General features: G+C 43.6%; 1 protein-coding gene across 2 annotated transcripts in view; it reads right to left on the minus strand.

Moving 5' to 3' along the window:
- Positions 1 to 25,806, minus strand: part of PANK1 (pantothenate kinase 1) — a 590,851-nt gene that overhangs the window by 478,503 nt on the left and 86,542 nt on the right. For both annotated transcript variants that reach the window (XM_044056334.1, XM_044056335.1), the window contains exon 2: positions 1 to 56. This exon is cut by the window's left edge and continues 297 nt beyond it. In XM_044056334.1, the coding sequence (XP_043912269.1) occupies positions 1 to 56 (56 nt within the window). The remainder of the gene's footprint in view (positions 57 to 25,806) is intronic.

Consider the following 25,806-nt stretch of genomic DNA (forward strand, 5'->3'; position numbering starts at 1 on the left):
AAAATAAACCAGCTTGACAAGTGTCCCACCAATATCCATTCCGAACCATGGGAATGCTGAAACCATAAAAATCACACAGTTAAATAATGATGCACTTCTACAGAACTTTTTGAGGATTTGCATCCCCAGTACTTAATCTAGTAACTCTGCTAAGCTACAGAAAGGTTTGAATATTTGCATTTGGACAATGTAAATCAACCAATTCACTAGGGTGCATTTAATAAATTACATAAACAGTTTATTACACTGAAAAGCAGCTAGCAAATCTATTCTGCAAAGGCTTTGGAAGAATTAAATCCCTACGAATGCTCTGGAAGATGAGAATTGTAAAGCAATAACATATGATGCAGCTACCCAAAAAGATGGATGACTCGCCATCACTACTAGGTGATGAGTGAATACCACCTCAGAGGGTATCTTCCCAGAAACAAAGTATTACCTATCAGTCATCAAACATTATGATGCAAATCACTCATTTTAGATCTCTAAATTTCTCTGTACTACAAGTGAAATTAATTTTCAGTATTGTTTAATGTAGGTTTGAAGAATAAATTCATATTAAATTCATAAAAAATGCTTATTCTTCACCACAAACATTAGTGTACATAATACCTCTAAGGCAATGCACTTCCTCCCTACAGTTCGGTTATGTATTAGGTAACGTGCTCATGTGGCCCACACAGTGATACACATTTTCATGAAGTATGTACAGCAAACCAGCATAAACTCATTCAGGATAAAGGTTAAAATAATCCTTTCCATGATACAATATCAACATGTAACAAACCGTATACTTATGCACATATTATTCATATATGCAGAGGCTTACATTTCAGAAGACAGAAGGTCATGCTTTCTTAGCTGATACTATACTTTTAGATAAAATTCCTAAATGAACAAACTTACTAAGACCTGGCATACGGTGCACCTATGAGTTGTTAATCTGGCAGTTTGCACAGAAGTTAAGGCTGTAGGCTGTAGTCTCTGTGGTATAGGGTTTCATTCCCTCTGTCCTCTTTTGCCTACTGTGTTACCTTGAGTAGATCACTTAACCAAACATCACTCTCAGGTTGCCTCTGAAAATGGACTGTGTCCAGTGGGCCTACCTGGTTAATAAATGTGTTATAGTATTATTATTCTCCAGACAGGCCTACCTGGCTAACAAATTAATTATATTATTATTACCCTCCAGACAAGACATTAACCCAAATGCCAATTCTGTCCTGTTTCTAATAACAGTGACACAGTAAATAACTTAGAGTATTTGCTAATAAAAAACAGTACAAGTACACCTGCCATGGCAACCATTCCATGCATTACTACACCCTCTCGGATGGCACACCTGGAAACAAGGAATTAAAGAGTGCTACATACCACCTATGGTAGACAAGTACAAGCCAGCAGTCTACTGCAATCATGCATGGCCATTACATAACAAATTTCCAAGAAGAGTTGCCTCGAGCTTTGCTAATAAAGGTAGAGCAAGCATTACAAAAAATGAACAGCACAGTCAGTACATTTGAGCAGCATAAAAGTACTTCCTGTACCTTGCTGCTGGAAAAGCCAATCAAAAACACTGGCAGGCTACACCTTTTCATGCTTTACTGAATTTATTTTACTTTGTAGGGTTAGAATGGTGTCACTGGTTTTGCTTCCATTGAGTACTTGCAAACAGCTGACCAGAGGAAAGTGTGTGTACCTTCCTTGTTAAATGAGCCACGCATTCAGATAGACATGGAATATTCGGACATTGATCATAAGGAATCAATACCATCAGCCTCTCCGCCTGAGGACTACTCCTGTGAATGACATCAAGGACCATGCCAATCCGTCGAAATCTATTTCAGCGAATGCAAGGAAGCTGAAGCCAGTTCACAGAAACTGCCGTCAACGAAAGTGAAGTTGCTTTTTTTTCATTTGTAGTGCAATCTCGGTGTTGGTACATGTAATTTCGAGGAGTGGGGGGAGGCCTGCCCCACCCTGTAAAAAAATGTTTATAATGGCTGCTGAAGGTGGTTTCTGCAAACTGATTTCAGTGTATTTGCTTTCGTCAAACCCACCTTCGATGGATTGACATGAATCCACATCATTCCACAGGAATAAAGGTTAGAGCTCTGACTAGGATTCCAGCAACTGAGGTTCACTGAAACATAGGAAGGAGAAGAGCCAGTGAGTAAATACAAGACTGAGTGGCCAAGCTGACCTTCCTTCACCAGGACAGGACTAGGGTTGCAGTCAACCTTCTATGGTGAATTAACAGTATGGCAAAAATGATGTATGGTAGGTAGTTTTTTGCCAAATTATTAATTTTTTACAGTTCAACAATCATCTAATTACTTGACAAATGCTACCACGTTACAACTACCGTATTTACTTCTTACCAAACAATAATGTTATTATATGCTCCATTCCCGAACATTCTAATTAAACAGTTAGCTTTAAGGACCAAATAAGAACTAGGGCCCATTAAGTGAAACAACTTCAGACAAACGATCAGAAAATAAAGGATGAAGCACAAAAACAACTGAAAAACTGGACACACAACACAGACCACAAAATACACCAAATGCCAATTTAGGGAAATCTGGCAGTCAAATCCCAAGCAAAAGGTTTCCTTCAAAAGTACAGTTTTGTACCTACCATAAATGTAGATGTTAGAGTGTATACACTGCTGCAGTCATTACACTTGGGTTATCCTGCCATCAGGCGGTTCTCCAGTCGGCCTGAGTTCCAAAGTCTTGGTCCGGCGTCGGTTGCTGTCACCTCCTCCCTGACGTCAGTGCGACAGGGGTATATAAGATGCAGCCGACGCCATTTTCTTCAGTTTTTCTTGCCCCAGATGTCAGGTGCCCCCAAATGGATAGGCAATCCAAATTGCTAATAAAACATAGATAGGAAAAGCAAACAACAACTTTTAGTTACCAGCAAATACTCCCCATAGGTAGTAAAGGGTAGAAGATATAGGTACATACCAGCAAGTAAGAGGGGGAGGAGGGAGGATAACCTGGACTGCAGCAGTGTATACACTCGAACATCTACATTTATGGTAGGTACAAAACTGTACTATGTTCATCGTGTTACACTGCTGCAGTCATTACACTTGGGTAGAATCCCAAAGCTGAGGTAGGGTGGCTGGTTCTATAAGGCATTAGGTGTGGCTATAAGGCCCTGCAGCACAGCAGTGGCGAAGCCAGCTGTGGATTTAGAGTATAAACGCAGATGGTAATGCTTGGTGAAGGTATGCACAGAACTCCATGTTGCTGCTTCCAAAATGTCCTTGGTAGGCACTTCTCTGAGTTAGGCAGCTGAAGTGGCTGTTGCCCTGGTGGAGTGAGATCTAATGCTGCTAGGTATAGGTTTCCCATGGTGTGTGTAGCAGAAACGTATGCAATGTCCTATCCATTTTGAAATAGTCTGTTTTGAAATCGCCTTTCCCTGTGCTCCTGCAGCAAATGCTACCAGTAATTGCTCAGATTTTCTGAAAGCTTTGGTTTTGTCCAAGTAGAAGCGTAACTGCCTGTGAATGTCCAAAGAATGCAGTAGTCTCTCCCCTTTATTCTGCGGCTTTAGATAAAAAGTTGGCAAGTGAATAGTTTGGTTTAGAGCCACACTTGAAACCACCTTTGGCATAAACGTAGGGTTAGTTCTTAAGGACACACTGTCCTGGTGGAAAATGAAGAAAGGTTCTACTGCCATTAGTGCCTGTAATTCTGAAACTCTTCGAGCTGATGTTATTGCCAGGAGCAGAGCAGTTTTCCAAGAAATATATTTTAATTCTGCTGTGTTAGCTGGCTCAAAGTGAGGTAAAGTTAATTTTTCCAAAACAAAGTTGAGGTCCCAAGTTGGAGTAGGTGCTCTACGGGGCGGTCTCATGTTTTTAGCCCCTCTGAGGTACTGTTTTAGCAACAGATTAGAGAAAATTGGAGGATCCGTGTTGTAATGAGCAGAGATGGCAGAGGCATGGATCTTGATGGATGAAAAAGAGAGGCCTTTGTCCAGCATCTCAGTTAAATATTGTAGAATCTGAGGAATGTTTGGGACAAGAGGGTCAAGGCTGTAAGCCTGGTTCCAGGCACAGAATCTCTTCCATTTATCCGAATAGGCTTTCCTGATACTAGGCCTTCTGGCCTCCAAAATGACATCCATAAAAGCTTTGCAGAGAGGCATTGCTTGCTTGACTAAGGAATTTTCCATGCAGCTAGGTTTAAGGTCTTTAGCTGACTGTGAAGTATCTGATTGTTGTGCTGAGTCAGCAGATGTGGGATTTGAGGCAATATCCAGGGTGGTTCTTGTGCTAAATTCTTTAAGATTGGGTACCAGTGCTGGCGTGGCCAGTCTGGAGCAATCGGGATCATCCTTGGCTCTTCTTGCCTGGCTTTTATGAGAACCTTTGGAAGGAGAACTAGTGGAGGGAAAGCGTATACTTGTAGGTTTTTCCAGCTGAATGAGAGGGCATCCACTTTCCTTGCTTGTGGATGGTAACTCCTTGTGCAGAATTTCTGTAGCTGGCAGTTCATTGGGGATGCAAACAGATCTATGTCTGGGCTCCACCATTTCTGTGTTATCATTCTGAATATTTGTGGTTTCAATTCCCATTCGTGGGGATCCATGATGTTTCTGCTTAAGTCGTCTGCCAGTGTGTTTTTCTCTCCTGGCAGGAATTGTGCTTGCAGATGAACTTGATAGTTTAGAGCGGTGTTCCACAAGATCATGGCTTGTCTGCAGAGGGGGTAGGAGTGAGTGCCCCCCTTGCTTGTTTATGTACCACATAATTGTGGTGTTATCTGTTTTTAGTAATAGTTGTCCTGGATGCAGGAGGTCCTTGAAAGCTATAAGGGCATTCTGTACAGCTAACATCTCTTTTTGATTGATGTGAAGATGCCTTTGTTCTGCGGGCCACTTGCCCTGAATACATTTTCCTGCCATGTGTGCTCCCCAGGCGTAATCCGATGCATCTGTTGTCAGTGTTTGCCTGGCTGTGGGTTGAGTAAAAGGCCGTCCCTTGTTGAGGTGACAAGCTTGAGCCCACCATCGAAACTCCTGTTGAAGGCAAGGAATTAGTGGTACTACTGTTTCCAAACTTTGACAGTGTTGAGACCATATGCTCTTTAGGTACCATTGTAGTTTCCTCATATGCAGTCTGGCATATGGAATTAGTAGTATGCAAAATGCCATGTAACTCAAGGCCTGCAGAATTTTTCTTGCAGGGAGTTGGGTTTTTGTTGCCATCAATTGAAAGTATTGAGTCAGTTGTCCTTGCTTGTCTGGCGTGAGATAAGCCATCTGGGCCGTTGTGTTCAAGCTGGCACCCAGGAATATTATCTCTTGTGAGGGCACTAATTTTGATTTCTTTTCGTTTACTATGTACCCCAGGCAACTTAATAACTGTTTTACAAACGCCAGATGCTCTAGAAGAATGCCCTTGCTCTCTGCTTGAATCAGGTAGTCGTCCAGGTATGGATACATTTGAATTCCTTTCTGTCTGCAAAATGTAATTATTGGTGCCAGGCACTCTGTGAAGACCCTGGGTGCAGTAGATAAGCCAAAGGGCAGTGCAGAGAATTGATAGTGCATTGAACCTGCTATGATTCTGAGGTATCTTCTGCAGTTTTGTCTGATAGGGACATGCAGGTATGCCTCCTGGAGGTCCAAGGTCACGAGGCAAGCTTTCTTGCCCAGCATGGGAAGAAGCTGCTGTAGTGTCAGCATTTTGAATTTCGGAACATCCAGATAAGTGTTTAGAGAAGAAAGATCCAGAATGGGCCTCCAGGCTTTGTCCTTTCTGGGAACCAGAAAGAGTCTTGAATAAAATCCTTGTCCTTGCTCTTGTGGTGGTACCTCTTGAATAGCTCTCATTTCCATGAGTGCTGTAATTTGTTTTTGAGCCTCTGCCCATTGATTTGGTGGCACATTTGGCATTCCTTTTAACCTTGGTAGAGTGTGAAAGTGGAACCTGTAACCTTGAGATACAATGTTGAGAACCCATTTGTCTTTGGTGATCCAATGCCAATTGTGATAGAAAAGTGCTAGTTTTCCTCCCAAGGGGGCTGCCAAGAGAGAGTTGTTTGGCAGCTGTAATGGGAAGTCACTGAGGCTGCTTTTTATGTGGTTGGGGCCCGTCTTCCCCTTCTTTCTGGCCTGGTGCACCCCATTGTCGTGGCCTGTAAGGACCTTGTGGTTAACCTCTACCTCTCGGACGTCTGTATCTGACCCTTTGAGGTCTGTCTGTAGCCAGAAAGGACCAATTCTTTGTTGGCCAATTTCTGCTAAATCTTGGTGGCTGAACATGTAAGAAATCCTTTACCGTTTGCATAGATTTTGCCTTATCCTCCATTTTCTTTAATACCTCTTCTGCCTTAACTACAAATAACACATCCTGCTGTTAAGGTGCATCCAATAATTTTGCTTTAACATGATCTGGTAACGTATGTTCTTTTAACCAAGCATGCCTTCTAATGACAGAGCCTGTAACTGCTGCTCTACAGGAGGCCTCTAAAGAATCAAAATCACATTGCAAAGTATGCTTTTCACACTTGTTCAGCTGCATGCAGTAAATCCTGCATTTCTTTAAAATTAGGAAAATCTGAATCTGGAAGTATTTTTTGTTTTAACTGAGACATCAAAAATTGCTGATATTTTAGCATGTGAAACTGGCAATTTAAGGCTCTCATTGCTAAGGATGCAGACGTATATACTTTCTTTCCCCATCTGTCTAATGCTCTGGAATCTCTGTCAGAGGGGACTGGATTTTTTGCTGATGAGGCCTTAATCCCTTTGGGTCCCTGAGAAATAGTTTCAGGGTCAGCAACAGGGCTTTTATATAGAAATTTGTGTGTGTCAGGGACTCTGTAGTATCCGTCAGGTTTAACTGGGGCTGGAGGTAAGGAGTCAGGATTTAAGCTGGATTCAGTATACACATCATCCACAATGTCTAACACTGGCGGAATAGCAAGGGGTCTGTGTTGAGGTAATAAAAGGAAGTCTCTGAGCCTTTTCTTGGATTCAGAGTAATCCTGGCCTTCCCAATGGAAAGGCTCCCTCATGGTATGTAAGGTTTCCCCAAAGGAGTAGTCCTCAGGCGGAGAGGCTGATGGTATTGATTCCTCAGCATCAGAGTCCTCATAAGGGGGTAAAGAATATCTTACGTCTGAGGATAAATCTGAAGAAATGGACACCTGGTCGGATGAGTCATAGTCTGCATCCTGTCTGGGCCTTTTATCAGAAGGGGGATGGGACCCCCTGATCAGAGTGATTAGGTCTTCGGCCATTTTAAGCATTTGTTTCTTAGGCATGGAGGCCTGTCCTGGAGAATGCTGTATTTGTTTCTTTGTTTTTAAAGCAGGCTTAGACTTAGCAGGGTGTTTAATGGTTAACTGAGTAGGTCTGAAAACACCCTCTGAAGCTTCGGGTTGCTCAGCTACTCCGGATCCCTCTGAAGGGTTAGCCTCGGTAGGCTGAAAAACTTGTGCATCCGAAGGCCCAGCCATCTCCACGTAGGAGTCGGAGGCATTCTGTGGCTCTGCAGAAGTGGTCGTCAGGAGCTGCGAAGGCACCTCGCTGAAAATCGGAGAACTGGCAACCGGCCTAGAAGAGGCTTCGTCGTCAGGTTTGGGCCTCGGATGCCTGTCCTTGTCTTTGGGCTTTTTATGTATTCCGGTCGTTGGAAGTTCCGACGGCATGGTGTAATTAAATTTTCTGCCAAAATAATGTCGGGCAAAATCAAACAGACGTTTAATAGTGCGCCTGTTAAACCTAGCACAAAACTGACAACCAGTGACATCGCAGTCTGGGCCTAGGCATGGGATACAATAGGAATGGAAATCCTTATGAGGTATTTGCTTCCCACACGAAATACAGTTATTAAACTTTTACTGACATTGGTCTGAGGCAAGAAAAAGTTTCCCCAACGGGGTACTTAGCTTTGTAGAAGATTTCGGTTCTGGATTCAGAATGAAAATCTCAGGAGACGGCCGACCGGCATTTGAGAACTGCTTTTGCTTCAGGCACCGCGCGACAAGAAAGACTGAAGTAAATGGCGTTGGCTGCATCTTATATACCCCTGTCACACTGACGTCAGGGAGGAGGCGACAGCAACTGACGCCGGACCAAGACTTTGGAACTCAGGCCGACTGGGGAATCGCCTGACGACAGGATAACCCAAGTGTAATGACTGCAGCAGTGTAACATGAACATCATGACTGCTGTTACTATCGAAACCCATAAATAGATGCAAGAGAACAAGATGAAGCAAAACAAGTTTGATGCTGAAACACACCACCAGAAAAGACTACTCCAATCAAAGATGATTTCTAAACTCTAAAAGTCTAACTCAGTCATTCAGAGAAGTTGTCCCTGGACCAAGAAGTAAGTTTTAGCCAAAAAATTAACTCTCCACTACAACAGTGTGCGAAACAGCAAAACACCAATTATTAGACAGTAATACATAAAACTGACAAACATAATTAAGCACCACACTCCAGAAATACTGTAAGAAAGTAAAGGACAGAAAAGTTAAGAAGGTTAATTAACAGTAACACTGAGTCGGTTGCTCAGCTGTTCTCTGCATCTTTGATTTTTGTTCTTAACTTGTTTTTACATAGCACTCATTCAGTTATCAAAACGTTTCTAATCATGCCAGGTGGACATCTGTAAGGAAGTAGAGGCTCCAGGTTCAAAGGGGGCAGTGGTAAGTTTTTCCAGAATAAAGTTAAAGTCCCAAGAACGGGAGATTGGTTTTCTAGGTGGTCTGACATGGCAGACTCCCTTCAGGAAATGTTTGACTTCCAACCTGGAAAGTAGTGGTGGGTCCATAGATAAGCTGGCTGAAATGGCAGATCTGTACTTTTACTGAAGAGTATGAAACTTCTGATTTAAGATGCTCACACACACAGGCTAGGACTAGAGGGACATCTGCTTTAAAGGGATCTAGTTGCCTTTGAAGACACCAAATGGAAAACCACTTCCATTTAGAAACATAGGATTTCCTGGTAGTGGGTTTCCTGGCTCCTGCAGGATAGAAAGCACGTCCTCTGAATAAAGGTGTCTGAAAGGGATCAGGAGTTTATCTCCCACAGGATTAGGCTGAGAGTTTTCAGCTGTGGGTGAATTAAGGATCCCTTCTGCTGTGTGAATAGCCCCACCTTGTGAGGCAACTTGTGGTGATTGCTCTTGGCATGACACAGAAGACGGGGGAAAGTACAGTTGTGTTGTTGTTGTTGTGTCTTTTGGCTTATCCCGGTTAGGGGTCGCCTCAGCGGAACTCCGTTCCGCTAATGTTTGGTAGTGGATTTTTACGTGCCAAGTTACCAGCCCTGATGCACAACCTTCAACGAAGACATGCCCATTCACGCATGCCTCCACACAGAAGACGCTCTAGCCAGGAATCAAATGCGACAACATCTTGCTGTGAGGCGACAACGCTACCGCAGCACCACTACCGCACTTACCATAAATGTAGATGTTCGAGTGTATTCACTGTTGCAATCATCACCTGTGGATTATCCCTGCTGTGGTAGCCCTCGGCCGGCCCGAATACCAGAGTCAATGTTTTTCTGTGTCAGCTGCTGTCACTTGCAAACTGACATCAGGTGGTCAGTGCTATAAAGCAAGGCAGCTGACGCCATTACATCAGTTTTTCTTGCCCTAACCAGTCAGAAGACCAAGGAAATATAGCAATGTGGCCTAAGAAGTTTATGTCTCCCTAAGGAAAGAGGATATAAGGGGGAAGGAGGGAGGGGAAGCCAGGACTGCAACAGTGAATACACTCGAACATCTACATTTACGGAAAGTGTGCACAATTGTACTATGTTCTTTGTGTTTCACTGTTGTAACCATCACCTGTGGGAGGATTCCCAAAGCTGAGGAGTGGGGGTGGAAGGATTACAGACCTAGGCATGGGTAAGCAAGCCCTGCAGAACTGTTGAGGCAAACCCTGCCTTAGCCTTACAGAAGAGAGGAAGGTGGTAATGCTTTGTAAAGGTATGGACTGCGGTCCAGGTGGCAGCTTCCAAGATCTCCTCTGAGGAATGCTGTGGAAGTGGAGACTGCCCTAGTGGAATGGGTAAGAATCGACTTAAGGGGTGGTTTCCCATGTAATCTGTAGCAGAAATGGATACAGTGTGATATCCATTTGGAAATGGTTTGCTTGGAAATGGGCTTCCCCTCTGCCCCTAGGGCAAAGCTGACAAGAAGTTGGTCCGTTTTCCTGAAGGGTTTAGTACATTCCAGGTAGTGTCTGAGCTGTCTGTGCATATCTAGTGAGTGCAGAATTCTTTCCCCCTTGTTTTGAAGGTTGGGGAAGAAGGTGGGCAGATGAATGGCCTGGTTGAGTGTGACTTTAGATACCACCTTGGGTATAAAGGAGGGGATAGTCCTAAGGGAGACCCTGTCTGCATGGAAAATGATGAAGGGCTCTCAATGGCCATCAGTGTCTGAAGTTCTGAAACTCTTCTGACTGAGGTGATAGCTAGTAAGAAAGCAGTCTTCCAGAAGAGATATTTCAGTTCTGCTGAAGCAGCAGGTTCGAAGAGTGGTAAGGTTAGTTTTTCCAAATCATAATTTGGGTTCCAGGCTGGCGTGGGTGGCCTTCTGGGAGGTAGGATATTAGAAGGCCCTCTGAGGAACTGTTTAATTAAAGGATGTGAGAACAGGGGGTGGTCTGTATCGAAATGAGCTGAAATGGCTGAAGTGTGCATTTTAAGAGAAGAGAAGAGGAGGCCACTACTGGGCAACTCCGCTAGATAGTCCAGGTTGTGAGGAACTGGTCAATCTGGACCGGCTTCAGGAGCAGAATCCTTTTCCATTTCCCTGTGTAAGATTTTCTGGTGCTGGGCCTTCTGGCCTCTGGGATAATGTCTAGGATCTGTTTGATTAGCAGGTGCCCCTTGCTTGTCTTCAGAGAATTAGCCATGCTGACAGTTTGAGAGTCAGCAAGTCTGGGTGCAGCACCCCCCCCCCCCCACTTGAGTCAAGAAGTCTGGGATCATGGGAAGCTGCCTGGGAGGCTGTAATGTCAGGATGCATAGCAAGGGGTACCAATGCTGTCTGGGCCAATCTGGAGCAATGAGGATGACATTTAATCTCGCCACCCTTATCTTGATCAGTACCTTGGGAATAATGGGCAGAGGAGGGAATGTGTACACGAAGGGGGAGTTCCAGGGGAAGGTCAAGGCATCCACCTTGTATGCTAGGTGGTGATACTCCTTAGTACAGAATTTTTTTAGCTGGTGGGTGAAGTGATAATCAAAGAGATCCACCTCCGGATTCCCCCAATCCTGAGTGACTTGCCAAATGATCTTTTTGTGGAACTGCCATTCATGGGGGTCCAGTAAGTTTCTGCTTAAGTGGTCTGCCAGGGTGTTGTTGATCCCTGGTAAGTACTGGGGTATTAGGTGTAATCTCATGAAGGAAGCAGTCAGCCAGAGGTTCATGGCTAGCCTGCACAGAGGGTAAGATTGGGTCCCCTCCTTGTCTGTTGATGTACCACATTACTGTGGTGTTGTCTGTTTTGATCAGGAGAACCCTTGGCCTGATATGGGGTTGGAAGGATGTCACAGCCTTTGTACTGCCATCATTTCCTTCTGGTTGATATGTAAGGGAAGGTGCTGGGCATCCCCAAAGACGGGTGCACCTGCCTGCTAGGTGAGCATCCCAAGCAATATCTGAGGCATCGTGGTGATGGTCTGCCCGGTAGGGTGGAGGATGAAGGGGAGACCCTTGTTCTTGGCACAGGCCCCTGCCCACCAGAGAAACTCGGCCCTTATACAGGGGATCAGAGGGAGAGAGGTCACTAGAGGCTGTGAGTGTTGACACCAAAGGTTCTTTAGATACTACTGAAGCTTCCTCATGTGAAGCCTTTGCCTGTTTTATCTGTGGGAACAGGTTCTACTGCCCCCGGGATATGAGAGTTTGGACTTGTTTTAATGCCTCTGCCCACTGATTTGGAGGCTGTCTGGGTACCCTTTGGGAATTGGGAGTTCATTGAAAGTGAATTTGTATCCCTGAAAATGATCTTTAAGACCCATTGGTGCTTTGTTACAGACCGCCAATTTTCTTTGCAGACGGCCAGCCTTTTTCCTAGCTTCTGGTGGGTGAAAGGAGGGCAGAGGGGGGAGTGGGAGTCATTGAGAGTTTTTGCCATAGAGGGATGGCTTGGGACTCCCTGCCTTAGGGGCGGAAGTGGTCCACTGTTTAGTTCTCTGCTGTCCCTGGGATAGAGACCTGGACGGCCTGTCCCTGCCCCTGTCTGCTAGGTGCAAGAAAAGACCAGTGCTTAGAGTGAAAATTCCTGCTGAATCTAGGAGCTTGAACATGAAAGAAATCTTTTATTTGCATAGATTTTGCTGTGTCTTCCTTCTTTTTAAGTATCTCTTCTGCTTTTTCTCCAAACAAGTGATCTTTATCCAAGGGTGTATCAATTAATTTAAATTTGACATGATCAGGGAGAGGTTGTTCCTTCAACCATGCATGTCTCCTACTGACAGATCCAGACACTGCTGCCCTGCTAGAGGCTTCTAGTGTGTTATATCCATAGTGTAAAGAGTGCTTTGCCACTTGAGAAGTAGAGTGCAGTAAATCTGCTAACTCTTTAGATTTGGCACAGTCAGGAAAGGTAGAAATCTTTTGCTTTAATAGTTACAAAGTGCGTTGATAATATTTTAACATATGGAACTGACAGTTGAGTGCTCGGATAGCTAAGGTTGCAGAGGTGTAAACTTTTTTACTCCATCTGTCCAGAGCTCTGGCATCCTAGTCAGAAGGAGTAGGATTCTTTGCAGAACTAGCCCTAGCTCCTTTAGATCCCTGTGTAATGATCTCAGGGTCTGCAGCAGGATTTTTGTACAGGTATTTGTGAGAATTCAGTACTCTAATACCGGTCAGGTTTACTGGAAGCAGGTGGAAGGGTGTCAAGGGCTAAAGCTGGATTCATGGAAAACATCATCCACCACTTCTAAGATAGGGGGTATGGCCAGGGATTCTGTGATGGGGCAGGTCTAGAAACTCTCTTAGCCTTTTCTTAGGCTGAGGGAAGTCCTGAGATTCCTAGTGGAAATGTCCCCTGAGGGTGTGAAGGGTTTCTCCAAAGGAAGGTCTTCTGGTGGGGAGGCAGAAGGAATGGATTCCTCTGCATCTGAATCCTCACAACCAGTCAGAGGATGTTGTTCCTCTTCAAAATCTGAAAAAACAGATTCCTCAGAATCCTGCTTGGTCATTAGTTCAGGAGAAGGGTGTCTTTTCCTTTTAGAAGTTGTGGCCTGACTGCCCCTGATAAGGGAGATGAGATCCTCCACCATCTTAAGCATTTGGGCTTCAGGTGGTGGACCAGGAATAAAATGGTGGCTAGAGGTAGATTTTCTAGGAGTGGCCTGGCTTCTAGGCCTAAGGGTATCCATCAGTGAGAAAATGACTTTTTTTGTCTAGAATTGGTAGTGCGAGAGGCCTCCTAGAAAGCCAGTGCCTGCGTCATGACTCCAGACCCAACCGAGACAGAGACAACCAAAGGCTCGGAAGACTAAGAAGATTTCTGTGCATACCAGACTCTGAAAGGTTCTTGGTAGAGGCCTGCGTAGATATTGTATCAGGCATCAGGGGCTGCGAAAGTGCCTCACTGAATTATGTAGAACTGATGACCTGCTTAGCGGTAGAGTCATCGGAAGGCTTAGCCTTGTGTGGTCTGCCTCTATCTTTATCCCTACATTTTTTCGGAATGTCTACAGATTGTTGGCTGACGGACAACATTTGTGAAGATGGAGAACGAAAATGCCTGTCTACATAAAGAGCTCTACAACGAATGGTTCTCACGTTAAAGAGGGCACAGAACCGGCAACGGGGGACATCGTGGTCTGGGCCTAAGCAAGTGAAGCAACATGAATGGAAGTCTCAGTGTGGGATCTGCTTTCCACAGGCGAGATAATTGTTAACTTTATCAGATATCGGTTAGTTAAAGAAAAAAGGATCCCCAATGGGGTACTCAGCTTTAGATGTTTTCAGCTGTGATCCGAGCTCTGGTAGCGACCGACTGGCACACTTGTGAACTGCTTCTGCTACTAGCTCCATGGCAAGAAAGACTGGTGTAATGGTGTCAGCTGCCTTGCTTTATAGCACTGACGACCTGACATCAATCTACAAGCAACAGCAGCCGACGCAGAAAAACATTGACTCTGGTATTCGGGACAGCCGAGGGCTACCACAGCAGGGATACCCCACTGGTGATGACTGCAACAGTGAAACACAAAGAACATCCAATGCTACCCTGGCCAAAAGGGAGTCAACCAGCCAGACTTCTGGCTTGTCCTTCTGGATTTTTAGCAGGACCTTATGAATGAGTGGAAAGTGGGGGTGAGGCATTAAGGAACAGCCCCTTCCAAGAAATCGAAAAGGCATCCACTCTCCAAGTTAGGGGGAGGGGATTCTGGAGCAGAAAAGCTGAAGTTGTCTGTTCTGAGGAGAGGCAAAACAGATCTGTGGGGTGCCCCACTGGTAAGACAATATCCAGGAAAAAAATCTCTGTGCAACATCCACTTGTGATGTTGAGACAAAGATCTGCTGAGGCCATCTGCCTGATGGCTGTCTTCAGTATTAAGCATGTAGAAATAGAGTACACTTGCGGTTGTGAGTGTCTCCTGTTACCCCAAATACAAGGACAGCAAGCACCTAGATGCTGTAAAAACTTGAACACAAAAGAAGTATACTGGAACGAATTCCAATAATGCTAGCCCTGTAAGCCGTGTTGGCATTGGACCTCATGAACTTCAGATAAAAAACACCATCCTCCTTAAGGCTTCGATATAAAATTAAAAAGCTTGTATATTTCTACAACTACAAAGAACACAGCACTTCAGCTTGTTAACATCTTTTAATTCAGTACCATGGTAGGTGAGCGCATAAATCAAACCTTTAAAAACAATGTTAATTTTTGTGTGGATTTTATACAATTACGGTGTTAGTGCTACACAACTGTAAAAGTCAATTTGCAACCCTTTTTTGGTTGCTTCTGTTTCATTATTAACGGAATAAAAAAATTGTGCTTCATACAAAAAAATCTATGTAATCAAATGGAGGTAAGAAAAGCGAGCTAGAGCGGGTGGGCGTACAGCTGCAAGAGTAGGGGGTGGGGGAAAAAAGGGAGGGAGGAAATATCAATGGTCCCCGGGTTTAAATTTTGAAAAAAGCTGAACAATGGTGATGGGGTAGTACATGGCCTTGGGGATGTTTGGTGACGTGTTAGTGTGGGTGTGGGAAAGCGGCGAGCAGTGGAAGGGATCTATGAAAAAGTTAGACTGCACAGTAATTGGCGGACCATAGCTAAGGGTGGATAATATTCTAGAGGGGTGTATGTGTGTGTGAAAATGACTGGAGCTTAACAGGGGGTGTCAGGGGGCATGTAATAATAAAAGTTAGAACGGTGGTGCGACAGGGTGAAAGGACGGACTAATTGGGAGCAAAGTGGAGTGGTAGGCTGGATTTGTGGACACGAATAGAATGGGAGGAATTATTTGCGGGAGTAAGCAGGACTGATAAGATGCTAACTGTATGGGCACGTTTTTTTCCCATAGTGAGTGGAAAAAATTTGTGGGTGCTTGAAAAAACATGTATTGCTTCGAGGAAGCTTTGGCAATAAAAATGTTAAATCATAGTTCTAATGTCCCTTAAACCAGAAGCAGATTTAAACATTAAATTCATTAGAAGAGCATGTAAGTGCTCAAATGACTGTACATGGGAATCAAGCAAAACGAAAATGAGCTACATTTTGGAATTAATGAGTGGAGGACAGCGTAGGATTTCCAAGCAAGTTGGTTGTGGGACTTGGCTGTTCGTATAGAAGTATCCTTAAATGGGGTCCCGTAAATCAGATGGTGGGGGAATTATGCTGCATGTTAGAATAAGCGTAGTTTGGAGATATAAAAGAAAAGGTTTATGGGCTGTGCATAGTATATTAAATGGAAAAGACCAGGGGAAGTACAGAAGGTATGGGATGTAAAAGATATTGTAAACAGGGATCAGTGAATACAGTTAAAAATGAGTGAGTGCGTGTTGTGTTACGATTATAGGAGAGGGACGGGTTATGTTAGTGGTGGTAAATACGAAGAATACAAGGCATAAGTATCAAGTAAGGAAAATATAACGTATGAAAGAAAAAGGCATGCTGTGTAATATAGTGAGTTGGTGAGGATCAGGTGGGGTAGAATCAAGAAAAATTCATGCGTTCGTTCTTAAATATTGTGACAACATAAATGTGGTGAGTAGCTAGTCATATGGGACAACAGGGTAAAAAACATTGTATGTAGAAGTATGCAGGTGACATATAAAAAAATTAAAAAATAAATTAAAATTGCAGCAAAAACATTTTTAAATATGCAACCAACATGTATTCAATTACCTGATATAGTATTCGGATAAGGTTGACAGAGATTAGCAATACATCAATGTAAGCTTTTCAAATCACGTAACAAGTAAAAAAGAAAAGTAAGCCTTTAATCAGAAAAGGAGGTCTCGGGGACTTTGGTTCCTCAGAGTATACACTTTCACTTAATATGCTTCATCAGACCTACCTGAAGAAATAAAAAAAAAATATATATATATATATATATATATATATATATATATATATATATAAATAAATAAAAGACAAAAAAATTAGCGTAGGCATATTTTCACCATGTGGAATGTGGTGCTTGAAACATATAAAAACGTAGTTGATCTACGCTTTAGGTGGTCTTGAAATGGAATGCAGACCACCTATAGAGTGATACTGTACTGGATGGCCATTTCCCATGCCTGTGTTGCAAGCCTGCACAGCAAGTAGGATCTGCCCCCCCCCCCCCAGCTTGTTGATGTATCTCATCACAGTTGTCTGTGAAGATTTGGAGGGGGCCTGCCTGTATCAGTGGAAGGAAGGTTTTTAGGACTAGGAGAGCAGTCATTTCCCTCACAATGATACGCTTTCTCTGGAGGGAGGGTTCCCACGGAGCCTGAACCTTGAGACCGTTCATAGTGGCCCCCACCCTAGATCCAAGGCATGTGTGTACATGAATTTCACTGGTTTGGAGAGTGAGAGAGAGAGAGAGAGAGAGAGAGAGAGAGAGAGAGACAGAGACAGAGAGAGAGAGACAGAGACAGAGAGAGAGACAGAGACAGAGACAGAGAGAGAGAGAGAGAGAGAGAGAGAGAGAGAGAGAGAGAGAGAGAGAGAGAGACAGAGAGAGAGAGAGAGAGAGAGAGACAGAGAGAGACAGAGACAGAGACAGAGAGAGAGAGAGAGAGAGAGAGAGAGAGACAGAGACAGAGACAGAGAGAGAGAGAGAGAGAGAGAGAGACAGAGACAGAGACAGAGACAGAGACAGAGACAGAGACAGAGACAGAGACAGAGACAGAGAGAGAGAGAGAGAGAGAGGCCTGGATTCCGGTCTATATGATGAATCCACCACCTCAACTCTGTCTTTAGGCAGGGTAGGAAGGGCACCTGGAATTCCAAGGGGTGATTGCGTTGAGAACAGACATTTTCCATGTACCATGGAACTTCATGTGTAGCCTGGCAGGGGTAACATAGGAGGAGTAGATGCCATGAGGCCTAGAAGCCAGAGGAATTGCCTGGCCAAGATGTAGTTGACAAGAAGTAACTCCTGAGAGAAACTGCTGAGGAAGGAGACTTTGTTTTGGGGATGGAAAGCCTTCATCGGGTCTGTCCGTATTCTGCAACCCACAAAGGTTTGGTCTTGGGCTGGAGTGAGGGAAGATTTTGAAAGACAGAGTAAACCCCAGACACTGGAGAAGGGACATAGTGAATTTCTAAGTGAGCCTGGAGGGTACTTGCCTCTTCTGCTAGAATGAGGAGGTCATCCAGGTAGGGGTAGATTTGGATGCCTTTTGTTCTGCAGTAGGCTATTGCTGGGTGAGAAACTTTGTGAAGACTCTTGCTGTAGTAGATAAACCAAAGGGCAAGGCAGTAAACTGAAAAAGACTGATGATGGCACAACAAAGCATATAAACCTCCTGTAGTCTGGGTGGATGGGGATATGGAGGTATGCCTCTTTCAGGTCCAAAGTGGCCATGAATGCAGTGGAAGAAGGGTTTGAAGGGATAGCATATGGAAGGATGGAACCTGCAGGAAAGGGTTAAACAGGGACAGGTCTAGGATGGACCTCCAGGGGTCATTCTTTTTCGGGACCAAAAAAAGACTGGAGTAGAACCCTCATCCTTCTTGGTCTGTGGGGACCCTTTCTATGGTTCCCTGTGAAAGCAGCTCTAGGATGATCTGGGGAATTAGGTGGAGCTGGATTTTGGGAGGAAACAGTATGCCTTGTGGTATACATTTTTCCTGCAAGGTCATAAAGTACCCTTTTCCACTATTGATAAGACTCATCAGTCTGAAGTGATTTTTTGCCAGATGGGTAGACAGTGAGAGAAGCGGGCTGAGAGGGGAAGGTGGCTTAGGCAGTCATGCACTGTTGGGCCTATCTGAAAAGGGCTGCCTGGGAGTGGGGTGGGGTGGGCAGAGGCAGCCCAGGGGGGGTGCTGTTTTTCTAGACCCTTTCCTGTGTTTTGAAGAGGAGGAAAAAAGGGCAGGGGCCCTCTGGACCTCACAAGTGAGAATACTGCAACATGAGAATAGAAGGACATCTTGTAATATCAGTGGCACATGTTTAAAACAAAACCCATGACTAAAGGTACTAACCAGGCTAGGAAAGCAATAATGAAGTAAATGTACATAAAAGTCTCTGTCGAACTTTGGAGTAAAACTACGTGCCACAAATTAAGTCTGACACACTGCAGCCTTGCCTCAGTCTACTATTTACCAGCTGCAGCAGGTTATGCTTTACATATTCAAACAAAATGGAGAAAAGACTGGCTTTTGCGCATGGGCCATTTCCAGTTTAATATGCAAGCACAAAACAGATGAAAAAGGTGAAAAAGGTGAAAAGACATTATGGTGCACACAAAGAGATGCCCTGCTGATGAAAGATGGCACAAAAAGTTGTTGAAAGAATACAAATTTTGACAAAAATAGGGAACATAAGTGGTTGTATTTAACAGATAGACATTTAAAAACTTCTGCAATGTAAAACATTAATACAGTGTGATTTGAGGACAGAAAACTTAAGACAATACAGCAAAACTTTCAAGCAGCAGTGTGTATGAACTTTTCAAAGGCTTCTTCTTCTTTCAGCTTTTCCAGGTTAGGGGTCGCCACAACGGATCACCTGTCCACTCATGATTGGCAGTGGAGTTTTACGGTGTCAAGTTGCCAGCCCGGCGCCCAACCTTCCACAGAAGGCACACACACACTCAAACCTAGGGCCAATTTAGAGTGTCCAATCCACCTGCAGCATGTCTTTGGGATGTGGGAGGAAACCGGAGCACCAGAAAGAAACCCACACGACCACAGGGAAGACATGCAGACTCCGCACAGAAGGCACCCCAGCTGAGGATCGAACCGGAGAACCTCTTGCTGTGAGGCGGCAATGCTAACCGCTGCACCACCGTGGCTGCCCATGAACTTTTCAAAGGCTAATATTGAAAAAAAAAAAACATTTGCTTGTCAAGAGACATACAGTCCGTAACTTGTGCCAGAGGAAGTCAAAACATTTGTAAATTAAAATCAAAATGAGATTAAACACATCACATATGCACTTTACCATCCAGCCATAAGTGGACTGGTGAAGGATTTGTGCAAACATGCAAAAAAGATTACTAAAGCTATGAACCCTGATGGTAAGCTGACACAGCTCAGTGCAGATCCTTTATTTACTCTTTGCTTGCCTTAACATTGTGCATGCATCCAACAATAAAACTTCACACATTTTCTAAGTAAACAAAAATAAATTCTCTAGACTGGACACAGTAAACTGAGATTTGTACAGACAAATGTTTCATAGACAATTTCAACAAGTGTGCAGAACTATTTTCAAGAGTTATGTCAGGACAGCAAGTAGTGGGCAGAGAATACAGAGTTAGCAACGGTGTAACTAAACCAGAATTATTTTCAGGCCTGATTTTCTAATGCAAGCCTTAGAGCCTGGCTATAGTACACTGAGCAGCCAAGTAGTAGGGTTAAGAAGTGCTCTGCATCAAGTCCAGCTACATCCAGTTGCTTCAAATTTTAATATTGGTGAACCGTACCATGGAAGTGATGACTGCCTACAAACCAATCTCTAGAGGGAAAATAGATACCAAGCTTAGACAATAAAACAACAACTCAAACCACAACTCAAGAGCAATGTAAGAACAAGGTTTAAAGTAAAACATTAAGCAGAAGTGTTTCCAGGCAGACAGGAAAATTTAATTTTCTATAACTAGAGGGGTGTATGACCAAAGTTGTTCTGCACCATTTCAGAAAAAAAGACAAGGGTAACCCAGTTATCTCCAGGGGGAGACACCTACAGACTTACCAAAAACCCAGTTAATCCATAAGAGACATATCTTGAAGAGATACCATGAGAGCCTAAATTTATGAAGGAGAAACTACATTCACTTGCATCATTCATTCTCCAATCAATTATCCAAATTTCTCAGTTCAGGGTTGCAGGGGACATGTTGCACATCTCAGCTGTTTATGGATAAAAGGAAAGAAACTAAGAGACAGAATACATGGAAAAAACTAGACTGCTACTGAAATGAATAACAGAAATCATCACCAACAGTAATGCTAAGCCTACTAAGAAATTCATGTGCAACTTATGGGTCCCACTATGAATATTTGTGTCATCAACATGCGATTATTCAAACTCCAAATATCTAAAACCTTGGCAGGATGATAGTCAAAAGACCACCCCCAGGGGTATAAAACAATCTCCACACACACTCACACACTCATACACTCACACACCTATTAAAAATGCCAGGTTTTCGCGATATAACTATAACCTGTACAATTCAATTGAAAAACAAACAAATCTGCTAGGGGAAAAATACAAAAAATAAAAAAAAACATACAGTAAGCTGGTTACATAAGTGTGCACACCCTTAAACTAATACTTTGTTGAAGCACCTTTTGATTTAATTACAACATTCAGTCTTCTTGGCTAGGAGTCTATCATCATGAAACATCTTGACTTGGCGATATTTGCCCACTCTTCCTTGCAAAAGCACTCCAAATCTATCAGATTGCGAGGGCATCTCTTGTGCACAGCCCTCTTCAGGTCATCCCACAGATTTCCTATTGGATTTAGGTCTAGGCTCCAGCTGGGCTATTCCAAAACTTTAATTTTCTTTTGGTGACGCCATTCTTTTGTTGATTTGGATGTGTGCTAAGGGCCATTGTCATGTTGAAAGGTGAAATTCCTCTTCATCTTCAGCTTTCTAGCAGACACCTGAAGGTTTTGGGCCAAAAGTGACTGGTATTTGGAACTGTTCCTTAATTCCCTCCACCATGACTGGATGGGAGAAAGGAAATTCACCCCGGGATCATGTCAGTCGCCCTACTTGACAGGGGTCCAGGGAAGTAAATAGTGTGGGAAGAAATAGCCAGGGAATTGTTATGGCTAGGCTTGTATAGGCCCTAGGGCCGATAGCCTAGTACCAACCTATGAACCTATAAAGCCCCAGTTCCAGCTGAAGAAAAGCAACCCCAAAGCATGATACTGCCACCATCATGCTTCACTGTGGTGATGGTATTCTTCTGGTGATGCAAAGTGTTGTTTTGTGCCAAACATACCTTTTGGAATTCTGGCCAAAAAGTTCAACCCTGGTCTCATCAGACCATAACACATTTTCCCACATACGTTTGGGAGACTTGATGTATTGTTTTGCAAATTTCAGCCAGGCTTGGATGTTTTTCTGTGTAAGAAAAGGCTTCCATCTTGCAACCCTACCCCATAGTCCAGACATATGGAGAATAAGGGAGATTGTAGTCACATGTAGAAATTCCTGCAGCTCCTTCAATGTTGCTGTAGGTCTCTTGGCAGCCTCCCTGACCAGTTTTCATCTTGTCTTTTCATCAGTTTTGGAGGGATGTTCAGTTCTTTGCAATTTCGCTGTTGTCCCACATTTTCTCCACTTTTTGATTCCATGGTATATCTAATGCTGTGGAAATTTTTTTGTACCCCTCTCCTGACTGATACCTTTCAACAATGAGATCCCTTTGATGCTTTGTAAGCTCTCTGCAAACCATGGCTTTTGCTGTAGCAGGCAACTGACAGATTAACTTTATTGGGGTTAATCAGAGTCTCTTTAAATGACAGCAGATGTATCCAAGAAGACAATGTTGTAATTAAATCAAAAGGTGCTTCAACAAAGTATTAGTTTAAGGGTGTGCACACTTATGCAACCAGCTTATTGTATGTCTTTTAATTTTTATATTTTTCCCCCAACAGATTAGTTTGTTTTTCAATTGAATTGTACAAGTTATTGGTCACATTAAAGGTAGAAAAGTTTTGAAATGGTTTACTGTGGTCTCATTTTTTATATCACAAAAACCTGGTGTGAAGACAGGTGAAGGCTGCCAGCCCAGCCAGATAGAATTATCTACAGAATTCTGTCATTTGTAAACATTAATGTATGCCACAGGCTTGTTCTCTTAAATGTGAAAAGTCTGCATTGGATATTGAACTGCAAAAATGCAGTGCACTCTGCTGTAAGAAAGCTAAGTCAAGGATTTTATGACTGTCTTTGATGTCAAAATTCGGAGCAGATATGTCTAGAGGGAGGCATCCTGCTTACTGTTTTAAGACCAGAGTTAATGGCTAGAATTTGCATGTATAAATGTCCTTTATTGCTCTGGTTTCTGACCAGGTGTAAAGAATGTAAATGTAGTTCCTGTTAGCCTGGGAACACCAGAGAAGTGTGAAGAATGATGTCATGTGATGCAGCTCTGTGTTATCAATTTAAAGAGAGAGAATCAGAGAGCTCAGAGCATTTTGTCTTGAAAACATCCAACATCACCAGCACTGTCTTGCACTAGATCTAAGTTATTTAGAAAGTACAGTTTTGTACCTACCATAAATGTAGATGTTAGAGTGTTCACACTGCTGCAGTCATCATACTTGGGTTATCCTGCTGTCAGGCAGTCCCGCAGTCGGCCAGAGTTCCAAAAAGTCTTGTTCCGGCGTCGGTTGCTGTTGCTTCTTCCCTGACGTCAGTGCGCCAGGGGTATATAAGAGACATCCAACGCCATTTTCTTCAGTTTTTCTTGCCCCAGATGTCAGGTGCCCCCAAGTAGGTAGGCAATACATATTGCTAATAAAACATATAAAAGGAATACCTTCAGTTACAAGCAAATACACCACAAAGGTTGTACAGGATAGAAAGGTATAGAAAAGTTCAGCTAGGTCAGAGGGGATGGAGGGAGGGTAACCTGGACTGCAGCAGTGTGAACACTCGAACATCTACATTTATGGTAGGCACAAAACTGTACTATGTTCATCGTGTTACACTGCTGCAGTCATCACACTTGGGTTGAATCCCAAAGCTAAGGATGGGCAGTGGAACTAAACAGGGTTTGGAGAAGCTAGTAGGCCCTGCAGAACTGCAGTGGCAAAGCCAGCTCTGGTTTTAGAGTATAGAGGTAAGTGATAGTGCTTGGTGAAGGTGTGCACTGAACTCCAAGTTGCAGCCTCCAAAATATCCTTGGTTGGTACCCCTCTGAGGAAGGCTGTTGATGTTGCTCTAGCCCTGGTGGAATGGGGCCTAATGTTACTAGGTACAGGTTTCCCATTGTTTGTGTAGCAGAAACGGATACAATGTCCTATCCATTTTTAAATGGTCTGTTTTGAGATAGCCTTTCCTTGTGATCCTGCAGCATAGGATACAAAGAGCTGGTCAGATTTTCTGAAAGCCTTAGTTTTATCCAAGTAGTAACGCAATTGCCTGTGAATGTCCAAAGAGTGTAGGAGCCTTTCCCCTTTGTTCTGGGGGTTTGGATAAAAGGTGGGCAAATGAATGGTTTGGTTTAGGGCCACACTGGATACCACCTTTGGCATAAAGGAAGGGTTAGTTCGTAAAGTGACTCTGTCTTGATGAAAAATGATGAAAGGCTCCACTGCCATTAGGGCCTGTAGCTCTGAAACTCTTTGTGCTGAAGTTATTGCTAGCAGCAAGGCAGTTTTCCATGATATAAACTGTAAATCAGCTGTAAAAGCTGTTTCAAAGGACGGTAGTGTAAGTTTTTCCAAAACAAAGTTGAGATCCCAAGTTGGTGTTGGTGCTCTCTGGGGTGGTCTTATGTTCTTAGCCCCTCTGAGGTACTGTCTTAGTAATGGATGTGAAAATATAGGAGGATCCGTGTTGTATTGAGCTGAAATAGCTGAGGCGTGGATCTTAATAGATGAAAAGGAAAGTACTTTGTGCAACATCTCAGTTAAATATTGTAGAATCTGAGGAATATTTGGGACAAGGGGATTTTGGCCTTTAGCCTGGTTCCAGGCGCAGAATCTTTTCCATTTGTCTGAATAGGCTTTCCTGGTGCTGGGCCTCCTGGCCTCCAGAATGACATCCATAACAGCTTTAGAGAGAAGTGTTGACTGGTTATTTAGGTAACTTGCCATGCAGCCAGATTTAAAGTCTTGAGCTGGCTGTGTAGAATCTGATTGTTTTGCTGAGTGAGCAGGTGAGGAATTTGAGGTAAAATCCATGGTGGGCCTTGAGCCATGTTCCTTAGTATTGGATACCAGTGTTGGTGTGGCCAGTCTGGAGCAATGAGTTTCATTTGTGGCCTCTCTTATCTGGCTTTCAGCAGCACCTTTGCCAGAAGAGGCAGTGGAGGAAAGGCATACACTGTTAATGTTTTCCAACTAAATGAGAGGGCGTCCACTTTCCAAGCTAGTGTGTGGTATGTCCTTGTGCAAAATTTCCATAGTTGGTAGTTTTGGGGGGGAGGCAAACAGATCTATGTCTGGGCTCCCCCATTTTTTAATTATCATTGCAAATACTTGTGGATCTAGTTTCCACTCGTGAGGATCTATGATGTTTCTGCTTAGATCGTCTGCCAATGTGTTTTTCTTTCCTGGCAGGAATTGTGCTTGTAGTTGAACTTGGTAGGTCAGTGCTGTGTTACACAAGGTCATTGCTTGCCTGCATAGGGTTTAAGAATCTGTGTCCCCTTGCTTGTTTATGTACCACATCACTGTGGTGTTGTCCATCTTTATTAGGAGTTGTCCTGGATGTAGGAGGTCCTTGAAAGCTGTTAGGGCATTTTGTACAGCTAGCATCTCTTTTTGATTGATATGTAGATGCCTTTGATCTGCAGACCATTTGCCCTGAATACACTGTCCTGCCATGTGTGCTCCCCAGGCATAATCCGATGCATATGTTGTTATAGTTTGCCTGGCTGTGGGTAAGGTAAAAGGCTGACCCTTGTTGAGGTGACATGCCTGAGCCCACCATAGAAACTCCTGTTGAAGGCAGGGAATGAGTGGAATTATTGTTTCCAAGCTGTGGCTGTGTTGAGTCAATACGCTTTTCAGGTACCATTGTAATTTCCTCATATGCAGTTTTGCATATGGTATTAGTAGTATGCAAGATGCCATGAATCCCAAGGCCTGCAGAATTTTTCTTGCAGGGAGTTGGGTCTTTGTTGCCATCATTTTGAAGTATTGAGTCAGGTGTCCTTGCTTGTCTGGCATGAGATAAGCCATCTGGGCTGTTGTATTTAAGCTGGCACCCAGGAATATTATGTCTTGTGAGGGCACTAGTTTTGACTTCTTTTCATTTACTGTGTACCCTAGGCAACTTAATAGGTTTTTGACAAACGCCAGATGCTTTAAAAGAATGTCCTTGCTTTCTGCTTGAATAAGGCAGTCATCCAGGTATGGATAGATTTGAATTCCTCTTTGTCTGCAGTATGCAATTACTGGTGCCAGGCATTTTGTGAAG

This window comes from Protopterus annectens, chromosome 14.part0 (genome assembly GCF_019279795.1).
Source record: "Protopterus annectens isolate FY-2018-M chromosome 14.part0, PAN1.0, whole genome shotgun sequence".
Classification (NCBI taxonomy): domain Eukaryota; kingdom Metazoa; phylum Chordata; order Ceratodontiformes; family Protopteridae; genus Protopterus; species Protopterus annectens.